The 13,644-nt window shown below is 37.5% G+C and overlaps 1 protein-coding gene across 8 annotated transcripts in view; it reads right to left on the reverse strand.

Moving 5' to 3' along the window:
* Positions 1-13,644, reverse strand: part of LOC127878034 (protein MON2 homolog) — a 450,013-nt gene that overhangs the window by 42,259 nt on the left and 394,110 nt on the right. For all 8 annotated transcript variants that reach the window (XM_052424435.1, XM_052424430.1, XM_052424454.1 and 5 more), the window contains 5 exons: positions 10,086-10,261; positions 7,765-7,927; positions 3,505-3,828; positions 1,895-2,096; positions 408-997 (listed from right to left, as the gene is read on the reverse strand). In XM_052424435.1, the coding sequence (XP_052280395.1) occupies positions 408-997; positions 1,895-2,096; positions 3,505-3,828; positions 7,765-7,927; positions 10,086-10,261 (1,455 nt within the window). The remainder of the gene's footprint in view (positions 1-407; positions 998-1,894; positions 2,097-3,504; positions 3,829-7,764; positions 7,928-10,085; positions 10,262-13,644) is intronic.

The raw sequence follows: 13,644 nt of genomic DNA on the forward strand, positions 1-13,644 counted from the left end.
ATTTATTATAACTTATTATTAAAGTACAGTATTTGTATTATTGTTATTATACATAATTTAATATATAAAAGAAGATGGTATTGGAAAACATTTGTATACAAAGAAGAATTTAATGTTGTATCGAAATTATCATTTTGCATTTTGATAGTTAAAATAGTTATATATATATAATGAACGTGAAAACATTGTGTTGAGGCACAAGGCTACTTCTAAACATTTCAGACATCATCTGTGCCATAAGATGCTTGGTATTATCCACACTGTTACAAAACTAAGCTAAAAATCTGTCAGTTTCAAAATGCTCATTGTAAGAGATCATTGATTACATTGTGTGGGAATATGACCAAGGCAAAGTTTAGAGGGAAAAGAGATCAGATTGAAAGTGTGTTAAATGTTTACATGATCACCTTGATAATGGCTTCCACTGCCTGCAGCGTAGCCTCCTGTAGCGGTGTGGTGGACACATCTGGGTACGCAGGTAGGATGAACGGGGAGCTGTCCCCGTGAACTGGCACCGTCAGGGACCGCTTCAACACCCCGGAAAGCTTCTGCAGATCTGACACAGAGAATCTGGTCTTAATGTGCTCCAACAGGGGCGGGAATGTTTGAATCAGAGCAGTCAAGAACGCTTGCGATGGAATATACAGGGAATTGGAATCTTCTGGAGGCTTTGTTGCATTGGTTCCTATATTTAGCCACACTTTCCAGGCCGCAGACCACAATGCAATGTCATAGTCTTCATTTCCTGTTGTTTCTTCAGCCTCATTTTGATTGTCTGATTTACCGTTTGCTTCAGGGGATTCCCCTGTTCTATTTATAGACTCATTAACTGGAGGCTTAACTGGGAGGGTGGGGAGTGTGAAAGCTGTCTCATCTTTTTGCATTAAAAGCATTTCCTGAAAGCTTTTTATGGCTGCTATGGATATTTCAGCATTTTGGCACAAGGCTGCAACTTCTATGTGTTCCAGAAGCAAGGCCCAAGCATGGGGAAATTCTTCTACAAATGAAGAAATACCCATTAATATTGGTAATAACAAATAACAATATCATGCATAAAAGTAGCATAGAATAAGCTATCTATCTAATAATAAACCATACAATTTACATCCTTAAAATAATATTTGTTTCACATGATGCTTGGGCATGCCATAATATATTTTTGTCACAAAATTTGACTTGAAGTGCGACCTTGCCCTTCTTCATAGGGGGCTGTTTCTTACACATGACACATTGAGTTGAGAAGTAAAATTTTATAATTTGCATCTTTTTTTTTTCAAGCACAACACAGATCTGGGCAAGACAATAAAATTTACTTTCACTACTCACTACATTCGTGTTAGAAATGATAACAAACTTCAAGTGTACACTATGACTATAACCTTTAAAAAGGCACCATGGTTGTTTTACACAACACAATGTCTTGATAAGATTATCAGAAACTGTTGTAACAACTTACTTTGAATTTCCATCATAAACTCTAAAGTTATCAGCCAGACATGACTTTGTTCTTTCACTCCATATATTAGGAATATTGAAATATGTATGTGCCCACCTTGACCATGACCTTTTAGCATGTGACATGGTTTAGCATGCTATACAAAGTCTTGATATAGTGATCATTTGTGCTAACTTATTAAGAAATCCCATCATTGAGATTAGAGTTATGGACCGGACACTACTGAAAGCCCAATCAGACAAATAACCAACATACAGGCACTCATCAATAAGTCTTCCAAAAAATATTAAGGGGAGATAAAATTCAGTATTATATATGGAAAGACCATCATATTAAGTAGAATAATCAATATAATATTCAGAAATCAAAATTAGAAAGATCATCATATTCAGTAATATCATCACATACATAGCAAGACATATTCATCATTCCACATACGGTAAAACCCCTGCAATATCCTCCTCTGTGCAGTGAACGTCCTTGCCACCCCTGCCAGGGTGAGTACACGTGTCTCTGCCCACTGTTTCTCTGCGGTGTCCCGCGAGTGGTGGATCAGGATGTTGCCCTCCGCTGATTGGTCCTTGGTGTTCGGGGCAGTACTGGATAGCTTTTTCACATTGTCCAGTAAGGGGAACAACACCTGCATGGTAGTTTCCAAAATGAGTTATTTCCCTTTGACATGATATTGCCATTCACATATAAGAACCAAATATAAAAAATTAATGTTATCCATGTGAGATTAATTCTCCGTAGGCGGATCCACCATTAAAAGATGCAAGGAAACAATTATTTAACATTGTTTTTACCTATCAAGACCAAATACAAAAGGCCAAACATACATTAATATCCAAATAATTTAAACCCCACACTCACATCCTGCATTTATTTTGCAATCCAGATACTATACTACTAAGGGTGCATTACACAGAGTAATAAGATGCAATTTGATTTTTTGTGTTTAACGCAGTGAAGCCGCATCAATGCTGTTAACTTAATAGTTGATACATTCTGTCATCTTGTCGCAGGGATGCATTAAACATTATTCCAAGTGCTTTTAGGGAAACACCATAACAAAAACAAGAGTGGCAAACTGTCACAAGTTATGCCCGTTCGAAGGTTTCAGACACCATGTTCAATGCTTGAAATGCAGTAAGTGACCTCAAGACCTAGTTATTTACCCTGCATGACGCATATTTGAACTTGACCTAGATATCATTTAGATGTAACATCTGACTAAATTTGGTGCAGATCAGATGAAAACTACTTCAATTAGAGAGCGGACACGATGCTAAATGCTTGAAATGCACTATGTGACCTCGTGACCTCGTTTTTGACCCGGCATGACCCATATTCGAACTTGACCTACATATCATCTAGACACAACTTCTGACCAAATTAGGTAAAGATCAGATGAAAACTACTTCAATTAGAGAGCGGACACCATGCTAAATGCTTGAAATGCACTTAGTGCCCTTGTGACCTAGTTTTTGACACGGCATGACACATATTTGAACTTGACCTACATATCATCTAGACACAACTTCTGACCAAATTTGGTGAAGAACGGGTGAAAACTACTTAAATTAGAAAGCGGACACCATGCTTAATCCTTGAAATGCACTTAGTGACCCTGTGACCTAGTTTTTGACCCGGCATGACCCATATTCAAACTTGACCTAGATATTGTCTAGACAAAACTTCTGACCAAGTTTGGTGAAGATCAGATGAAAAAAATTTAATTAGAGAGTGGACACTGCTGTCGACGCCGCCCGCGGCCCGCCAAGGGTGAAACTATAATACGTCCTGTTTTTAAAAACGGGCGTATAAAAACAACAACTTATTTTTGTTGCTGTATTATTTGTTATCTTAAATTATGTTTAAGACTAACTGTAATTATTTAGCCCATAACAAGCTGAAAGGAGTAATCTGCCTACATAAGACAAAATGATGTTGATGGGAACTTATTGATTTATTAGGTACACAATATTTTTCGTTGATACCTATGTAAATATATCATTACTTTACAAGTACATTAAAAATGACCTGACCTTCCAGAGGACTTTTTTCCATGAAGCCTGCTCCAGCAGACCCCCATGTGTAGAGATGGTGGAGAACAGAGTCTGTCCTGCGCTCTTACGCACTGCAGGTCGGGAATCCACACACAGGTCGCCCAGACGCATGAACAGACACATCCAGAGCCCGTCAAAGGCCGTCATTACCTCTGACCTATCTGTGACCTTGGTATCCCCCGACCTATCCGTGACCTTGGTATCTGACCTATATGTGACCTTTGTGTCCCCTTCTTGCTTGGATTTGTTGAGTTCCGTTTTGATTCTTTCACGGTTTTGATAGAAGTAGTCTGATATGTTCCACTGAAATCATGATATCATGTTAGGATATTGCAGTTGATAATGTTGAACACAAAATTTAATGTACTTCACTTTGTGAGACAATATGGTACACGAAGATGTACAATACAATTTGGTTCACTCAAACATCCATAGCTAGAAAACATACTCTCACTTGAACTATAATAACCTGACAATGATGATAGAATGTGTTTTACAAGAATGGCTCACATTTGAATACTTTATGCTCAGGTGAGCTAAAATATAAAAAAAAGGCCTTTTTTCAAGTTGGATTTTCTGCCGCTTTCAACAGTATTTCAGTCATATCAAGATGATCTTTTAACCTACTCACATTTTTCTTTGATGAGCTGGTTTACCGGAACTAATTGCACATACTTACCGTGAAACCATTATTATTCTTCAGACATTAATTTTCGTCTTTTTCGTCCTTCGACCGGACGAATTCAAGATCCTAACGAACAATCATGCCCCATATTTGAAACAAATAAGACTGAATTACCGTAGGCATGAGGCATTTAAATCCAGCGTAATCCACGCATATACACAGGGCTCGCACACTCGCAAAATGCGAGAAAAAAAGATTGCAAGGTAAGTCATAAGCCACTAGTAGTTTTTGCAAGTAAAGAAATAGTGAAAAAAAAACGAGTTATATTGCTAAATGCGTTCGACGGCGTGAACGCTAAACCATAGGTCAATTTTTTGAACGTCTTAATACCCATATGCGGAAGCGCGCACCTTGTTTGTAGACTGGTATACTTACTGGTACAGATACCCGGATGGTATTGATACAAAGAACATGAAACAGTAGACTATTCACACTCAAGTTAAATCCGGTGACACAAAGGGGTGTACATTATACAGTGTACTGACAACTGACATTTCCTGTAAAACGGGAATGCAATAAGGCTGTATCGAATGCGTAGACTTCGTTAAGGTATAATAGTGTTGATTAGCGCTAATTGTTAACAACTTTATTACTCATTGTGTGTATTGTGTTTTTCAGTGGTGTTGCAGATTATACAGCCAACATGCGGCGAATCCGGATTAAAGACAATACTATTAAACGCAATTAAAATATGACGATGCGTGATCAACACCTGACTGAAATATATTCTGCGCTTTTATTACAAATTAATAAAGAACATATTGATTTGTGTTTGGTTGTCCGTGATTGTAATGGAAAAAGACTAATTGGCAATTGGCTTTGTTGTTTAAAACACTCGTTAACGGTTATTCAGTCCCACTTATCCGCTAATCATAACAAAGAACGTGTCAATGACATAAAATAATAAGGGACAGTTACTATCACCTGAAATAACAGACTTGTTAATTGGCATATGCCAAACAAGGCCCACCTCCTGCAAGTGACTACCAAGAGTCACCCCTCTTTCCACAGCACGATTTTTTCGCAACCACGTATTACATGTATTACAAACATTACAAACAAATCGGACGCTTTTTTTTCAAAACCAGGAATGGATGAATTTAAGTGCTGACAAAATAGTCATTTTTTTAAAAAGGACAAAATTTCATGGGGACGAAAATAAATGGTTTCACAGTATGCCAGTTATTGACAACCGCCTACCAGAGCCAGAGGTAGGCGGAGAATAGCCATAGAAAGAATTTCAAGACCAATGCCCACACAAGTTATGTTGCCGGGCGGGGGAACAAACCCGCTATAACTTGAGGTGATGATTCCCCCCAACATACCACTGTGACACATATACATAGAAATGTGACTATGTATTATAACCATTGATGACAAAGTAGGACTAGAGGGTATTTTTGAGTCTGAATTCCTCATCAGGTAGATGAAGTGCATCTTACATTATAATCATTCGAACAATGTAGAAGCAGTCTGCTTGACAAAGGGATGCCAGACTGTTTAATATAATCCAAGATTGCCAACAATGAGCCATGTAATTGTGCCTTTCCTCAACAGACCAATAATTGTCAAACATAATCATGCATAGTAAAGCAAGAGCTGTCACCATAGGATGACTTATGCCCCCTATAAACGCTTGATATAAATTATGAGCTTTTTTCAAAACCTAAACGCAGATTTCGAAACATAAACGCTGACCCTAAGTTCAAGGTCAAGGTCACAGGGGTCAAAATTTGTGTGCGTATGGAAAGGCCTTGTCCATATTCACATGCATGCCAAATATGAAATTGCTATCTGAAGCGAAATACAGTCAATCTTGTATTAAGAGACCACTCAAGGGAGTAATCAAAAGTGGTCTCTTAATAAAATGGTCTTAAAATAAAAAAGGCCATTCTGGAAGAATGCTTACCCTCAATTTTAATCTATATGAAGGATAATCTCTTTTGTCAACAATGATTTTAACTTTTATAATAAAATGAATATAAACACAATACATAAACAATATTTTACTTATAATGTGTTTTATTTTTTCACTTATTATTAATTATCATATATTATAAATGAATTGTGTGTACATATTTATTTGCAAAAACAACATAGACAAGGAAATATTATTCGCGTTTTTTTTCACCTGACACATAATTTTCCACGTCTTCAAGCACCTGGGCTTTACGCTTAAGAATGTTCTGAATTTGAGTTTTACCGACTCCAAACTCATCTGCAATTTTACGTGCACTTTTACTCTTTGACTATTCCAAAACCCGAATTTTCTCGTTCAACGTTAACACTTTTAGTTTTGACATTTTAATTTCTGCATGTACGCTTAAGGAAATCTGACTCGATTATGATACATAATGAGCTGAAAAAATTAAAACACGTCAATTGAAAACAAACAAACAGACCTGATTGGAAAATTTATTAAGTAAATAACAATGTCAGAATGGCTAACAAATATCTACAAACTAGCATAATTACAAATTGTTAATGTACGGATTTCGACAGATGTTGCCGATTAATAGTTTATTTTCCGCAATTCTCATGAAATGTTTGTCGCGTACAGTGCATTGTTTCTGCACCTGTTATCTATACTCGAGAAAAATCGGCGTTGTCTCTTAACGTTGCACATAGTAAACTTTTTAAGCTGTAGACTGTGCGTAAAACGTTCCTCTGTTATTGAACTCAATTAATTGATATGCAGTCTACAGCAATACCGGTCAAAACCGGTCAACGAGACAAAGCATAATCATAATGGTAGGTGTGAAAACAAAGCAGCGGTGTAACAGTACATCTTATCGGCTTAGATAAACAATTAACATGGATTTGTCCCTGAAAGATCAATACATTAACCACTTTTACCTCCTAGTGGTCGCTAATTCAAGATTTGGACATCAAAATACATAGAAATCAGCGGTCGCTGGTCGCGTAAGACAAAAGTCGCTGAATACAATATCATTATATAGCGAAAAAGCTCCGTGGGATTTCAAAATGGTCGCATAAGACAAAGGTCGCTTAATACAAGTGGTCGCATCCACAAGATTGACTGTAGAAGTTACGAGCATTTTTCGAAACCTAAACGCAAAGTGTGACGGACAGTCTGATCACTATGCCCTCCTTTGGGGGCATAAAAAATATATATCTGAAATTGACCTTGACCTGCGATTCAGAGACATGGTTCATCCATACAACACTCTGTCTCATCGTAGTATCACTTCTGCAATGTTATTAAAAAATACATCCTTGCATGACACAAAATTTTCAAAGATAATGTGTTTTTGATGTATTTCTGAAAGATATTTGACCTTTGACTGTGTCCTTGACCTTGGATTAAAGGACCTGGTTCTTAGACACTACACATGATGGTCTCAGTATGCTCTGCATTATTAGTTCTTTAAGTTCTTCCAGACAAAGTTATTTTACACAAACATCTGCCTGCTTGAGTATTCCTATTTTATAAATTGACTGATTTGTTTAAAACAGGAGTTTAACACTAATGACAAAAATGTGGCTAACGGGTCCTACAATCAGCTCTTCACAATCATACAATTGAACCTTACCAACAAGCCAATGGCTGTCAGGCTGACATTGAGTTCTTGCTTCTGGAGACCAAACTTTGATGCCACGGTAACAACCACTTCCAGGTAGCAGCAGGGAATTATGGGTAAGAAATCGGTCACAACCAACTGAAGGCTCTGAAACGCTGTCTGCACAAGTTTTTCGCTGTAAATTTTAAACAAGAATATCTTCTAAAGCAAATGATTTGGAAGTTATATTGCAGGTGAGGAATATACATTAGGTCAAGAACAAGAATGCCAAAATGTCACAAGATATGCCCGTTTGAAGGTTTTGGACCACTTGATAACTTTACCATGACCCATTTTTGAACTTGACCTACATATCATCTAGACACAACTTCTGACATAATTTGGTGAAGTCAAATGAAAACTACTTCAATTAGGGAGCAGACACCATGCTAAATTCTTGAAAATGCACTAAGTGACCTCTTGACCTAGTTTTTGACCCGGCATGAACCATATTTGACCATGACCTGTATATCATTTAGACACAACTTCTGACCAAATTTGGTGAAGATCGGATGAAAACTACTTCAATTAGAGAGCAGACACCATGCTTAATCCTTGAAATGCACTAAGTGACCCTGTGACCTAGTTTTTGACCCGGCATGACCCATATTCAAACTAGACCTTGATATTGTCAAGATACATTTTCTGACCAAGTTTAGTGAAGATCAGATGAAAACTACTTCAATTAGAGAGCAGACACAATGCCAAATCCTTGAAATGCACTAAGTGACCCAGTGACCTAGTTTTTGCCCTGGTATGACCCATATTTGAACTTGACCTAGATATTGTCTAGATACAACTTCTGAGCAAGTTTGGTGAAGATTGGATGAAAACTACTTCAATTGGAGAGCGGACACTGCTGTGGACGCCGCTGCCCGCCGCCGCCCGCCCGCCAAGTGTGAACTTAAATATGTCCCGTTTTTAACGGGGTGTATAAAAAGCTTGGATTGATTAGCAAAATCTCACAATGTGTTGATTATTCATTTCAGTAAAAACAATATTTATTATAACAATAATTATTAAAATCTCTCCTAACATATAAAAAAAAATCAAAATTAAAACCACAACTTTTAATATTTTTTTAGAAACAGTTCACCTTTTCGAACCATAAAGTTTCACCTTGACCTTCAGATAGTTCAATCGATAATACCTATTTCCTTACAGAGATAAATATCAAGTGCATGTATTATTGTGATAACATGTTTTACAGTGATGTATGAGTTCCAACATGAAAACAGGTGAAAAACCAAAAAAAATATAAAACCCCAACAAAATGTTCACAACTTCATGGAAACAGCTGGTATCCAATATACATTAATTTAAATTCAATTTACATTAAATATATAAAAACAAGATCCTTATAACCACCATAAAAATTGAAGAGAGCTTATAAAAGCCATCATGTCTAAATAGATTCTTAATTTCACAAGACATGGGGAAATGGAAAATAAGTGGTTTCCAGTGCAGGCATCTAAGAGATCTGCGCCTTGCACTGAGCAGAGCAAATATAATGTGTTAAAAGTAAATGCATGTGACACAAGTACAATAGACATTTAATTTGACAGATGCTAAAACTCAGGCTACAAATCATGAATCAGTTCAACAAAACAGTGTAGTGTAACCATGTCAAGTGTGTGGTTGAAGTGAAACATGTCCTCATGTCAAAGGCTTAATTTATATCTGAGCTAGGGAAGGAGTTTGTTAAACCATTGCGCAAACGTACATACAATGAATATCAGACTACAATATAATTGTATGCTAAAGCATGATTGTTACTACTATTCCCTACTGAATACCCAATGTCATTTCTACTATTCCCAACTGTATACCCATTATCATTACTACTATTTCCTACTGTGTACCCATTATCATTACTACTATTCCCTACTGTGTACCCATTATCATTACTACTATTCCCTACTGTGTACCCATTATCATTACTACTATTCCCTACTGTATACCCATTATCATTACTACTATTCCCTACTGTATTATACCCATTATCATTACTACTATTCCCTACTGTGTACCCATTATCATTACTACTATTCCCTACTGTATACCCATTATCATTACTACTATTCCCTACTGTATACCCATCATCATTACTACTATTTCCTACTGTATACCCATTATCATTACTACTATTCCCTACTGTGTACCCATTATCATTACTACTATTTCCTACTGTATACCCATTATCATTACTACTATTCCCTACTGTATACCCATTATCATTACTACTATTCCCTACTGTATACCCATTATCATTACTACTATTCCCTACTGTATACCCATGATCATTGGTGACTGCCCCTATAACGCCCAGGATAAGGGGCCACCCGTGGTGCAGAGTGTCCCCGTTGTCATGGAGAATCTGGAACACACACTGCAGCTGCTTCTGCCGGATATCAGGTTGCGTGATGGTGGAAAGGTCCTGGAGTGGGGCCAGGATGCTCGCCTGCAGCCTCTGTAATATCAGGATAGCATGTACCCTTTACCACTTAGATATGCATTTTTGCTGGTTTGTAGTCATAACGAAAATCTAATTAAAATAATGACCTTTCTTACCAGATTCAAATTTTAATTGCTTCATTTTCAACGCTAAGATTCTGATGAGCAGCAAACAGCATAAAACCTGAACAGTCTGCAATCGACTCACATGCTGTTCTTGTTTTATGCTGGTTGCCATTTTCACTTTGCTTTTGTGCAGTAAAGGGTTAAACTGTACACAGGTTTTGTTAAATGCCTTTTTATAAATGAGCCACACTCTGGGGAAATGGATTTTAACCCTTTATTAGGTCCCTTAACCCTTTATTAGGTCCCTTAACCCTTTATTAGGTCCCTTAACCCTTTACCACTTAGATACGTATTTTTATGCATTTGAAGACCCTAAGAAAGTTAAATTTAATTAAAGACCTTTCCTATTAGACAAGTTTTAAAGGCTTCAATTCCAACCCTTAGACAATGATGAGCAGCAAACAGCATAAAACCTGAACAGACTGCGAGTTACTCGCAGGCTGTTCTGGTTTTATGCTGTTTGCGCATTGCCATTTTCAATTTGCTTCTGAGATGGTTAATACATATGTGTGAAGTGTCGTCCCTTGATTATTTTGTGCTGTCTGCACAGGCTAAGGCTGGGTTTCCATGCATCCGTGTCTGCGCTCTGCGTTTGTGTTCCGTATACGGACCCGGAGTATCTATTCCATGCATCAGCTTATTATTTTAGCCTTTCTGTGTAAAAAGCTCATTCCAAACGTGGTAGTACTTGGATTAGGATGTCATTATTATAGAGCACATATTTTTTATGATGACTGCTGTGGCACTGTGTGTTCGACAGGGTTCAAAATTAAAATGAAGAGCTCTTCACCAGGTTTTCGCCAGCCTCCGCCTGTACTGCATGTTAGCAGACGGAAATGCAGACAGGAACTGGACACGTGCCATCATAACAAACCGTCTGCTTTCCAGATGTTTGATGCAATTTCTTTGTCTTTGTATTCTTTCATACGTTGGTTGTATATTTCAGGGTGATCCCTTACTAAATTTATTATTTTTTCACTAATATCTATGCTTAAAAGTTGACCTTTCATGTTGACTGCCGCCCGTGTACTGAGTCTGCGTCTGTGAAAAATCGCTCACCGAGTGATTTTTCACGGACGTAAAATGCGGACGAAAAATGCGGACGTGGAACGCTGATACATGGAATAGCTTCAACAGATTTCAACCAGTTCGTTTTTTCACGGACACGGAACGCGGAAACATGGAAACCCGGCCTAATTGGTTACAAAACATCCAGCCTCAACTGTAATTTTGCTAAAAAGTGATTTTCTTAAAACGAAAAATATCATTAAAGCAGAAAGTTGTGTCTCTAATAAGCCTATTCAAACTGCACAGGCTACTGTGGGTAATCTGGGACAATAATTTACGCACATGCATTTATGGCTGGTTTTTCAAATACTTTTTTTGTATCTCTCAGAAATTATTTATTAAAAGAAGAGTATGATTTATAAGCTGATTATGTACAATTAAGACACAATATAGAAACAAAAATATAAAGGCAAATTATACCAAATCAAGCCTTCTTAAATGTGAATAGCCTTCTTAAGCCTTTCAGTGCGGGAACCGAATTTTGAAGGCCTTTGCAAACAGTTTGGATCCAGATGAGACGCCACAGAACGTGGCGTCTCATCTGGATCCAAACTGTTTGCTATTCTGATAGTATTCTTTGAAAAAATTCGAAGAAAATGATTATTTTAGAAATACAGCAGACGACATTCTAGCAGACAACAAATTTCCCAGCATGCAAAGGGTTAAATGTTTATTTGATACCTAAACAATGCAGAAGATGGTTGTTTAATAGTACATGGACATGGACAATGTCCAGGCAAAGTTGACAGTTAATATTATACTAAAACAAATAATATCATATTAATATACCCTGGAAACTCCATCCAGACAGAACTAGGGCATATACAAATTATCACACATCACACTTAGGGTCTTCAGGGAAATGTTTCCTGCTGTACAAATTGTAAATATAGAGTGAGTGTAGATCTAACATAAAAAGAAGAACTAGACTGTTGAATAAATTTGTTCAAAATGCATGCAGCTAACCAGTTGTCAGTTGCAAATTGATTGTTCTAAATATTTGTGAATTACAATCAAAGCATGTAAGAAACTACAACATCATTATACAAACTTGTTGTCCAACTAAACAGAAACTTGACAACCGTGCCAGCTCAGTTGGTAGAGCACTGGACTACTGAACCAACGATTGCGGGTTTGATCCATAGAAAGGCCACATAACTTGTGTGGGCCTTGGTCATGAAATCCTTTCTATGGACGTCGGAACGCTACCTCATATCAAAGTAGGGCAGCTGTCGGTTACTTGCACTTAATACTGGTAAACCAGCTATTCCAAGAAAAGTGTGAGCTGGTTTACTGACCATCATAATATGACTGAAATACTGTTGAAAACTGCAACAATCCAACGAAACAAAAAACACAAAAATGAGCCTTTCATAACAATCCAAACTAAGCTTTGTCACAGACGTGACGAATACCCCCATATGCCGCATTGACACATAATATTTTGCATGTCGTCTTCACAAAAAAACAGCACCATGCTCAATTTTTGAAACGCACTAAGTGACCCCTAGACCTAGTTTTTGACCCAGAAAGGCCCATGTTCTAACTTGGCCTTAAGATCATCTCCATAAAACTTCTGACCAAGTTTGGTGAAGATCGGATGTAAACTACTTGAATTAGAGAGCTGACACCATGCTGAATGTTAAAAAACGCACTAAGTGACCCCGTGACCTAGTTTTAGGCCCAGAATGGCCCATGTTCAATCTTGCCCTAGAGATCATTTAGATAAACTTTGTGACCAAGTTTGGTGAGGATTGGATTAAAACTACTTGAATTAGAGAGCGGACAACATGGTGAGGTTTAAAATGCACTAAGATACCCCGTGACCTAGTTTTTGACCCAACATGACCCATATTCAAACTTGACCTAGACATCATCTAGATACAACTTCTGACCAAGTTTGGTGAAGACTGGATGAAAACTACTTGAATTAGAGAGCGGACAACATTGTGATGTTTCAAACGCCCTAAGTGACCCCGTGACCTAGTTTTTGACCCGGCATGACCCATATTCAAACTTGCCCTAGACATTATCAAGATACAACTTCTGACCAATTTTGGTGAAGATTGGATAAAAACTACTTGAATAAGTGAGCGGACAACATGAAGAGGTTTAAAACACACCAAGTGACCCCGTGACCAAGTTTTTGACCCGGCATGGCCCATGCTCGAACTTGACCTACACATCATCTAGTTACAACTTCTG

This window comes from Dreissena polymorpha, chromosome 1 (assembly GCF_020536995.1).
Source record: "Dreissena polymorpha isolate Duluth1 chromosome 1, UMN_Dpol_1.0, whole genome shotgun sequence".
Classification (NCBI taxonomy): Eukaryota; Metazoa; Mollusca; class Bivalvia; order Myida; family Dreissenidae; genus Dreissena; species Dreissena polymorpha.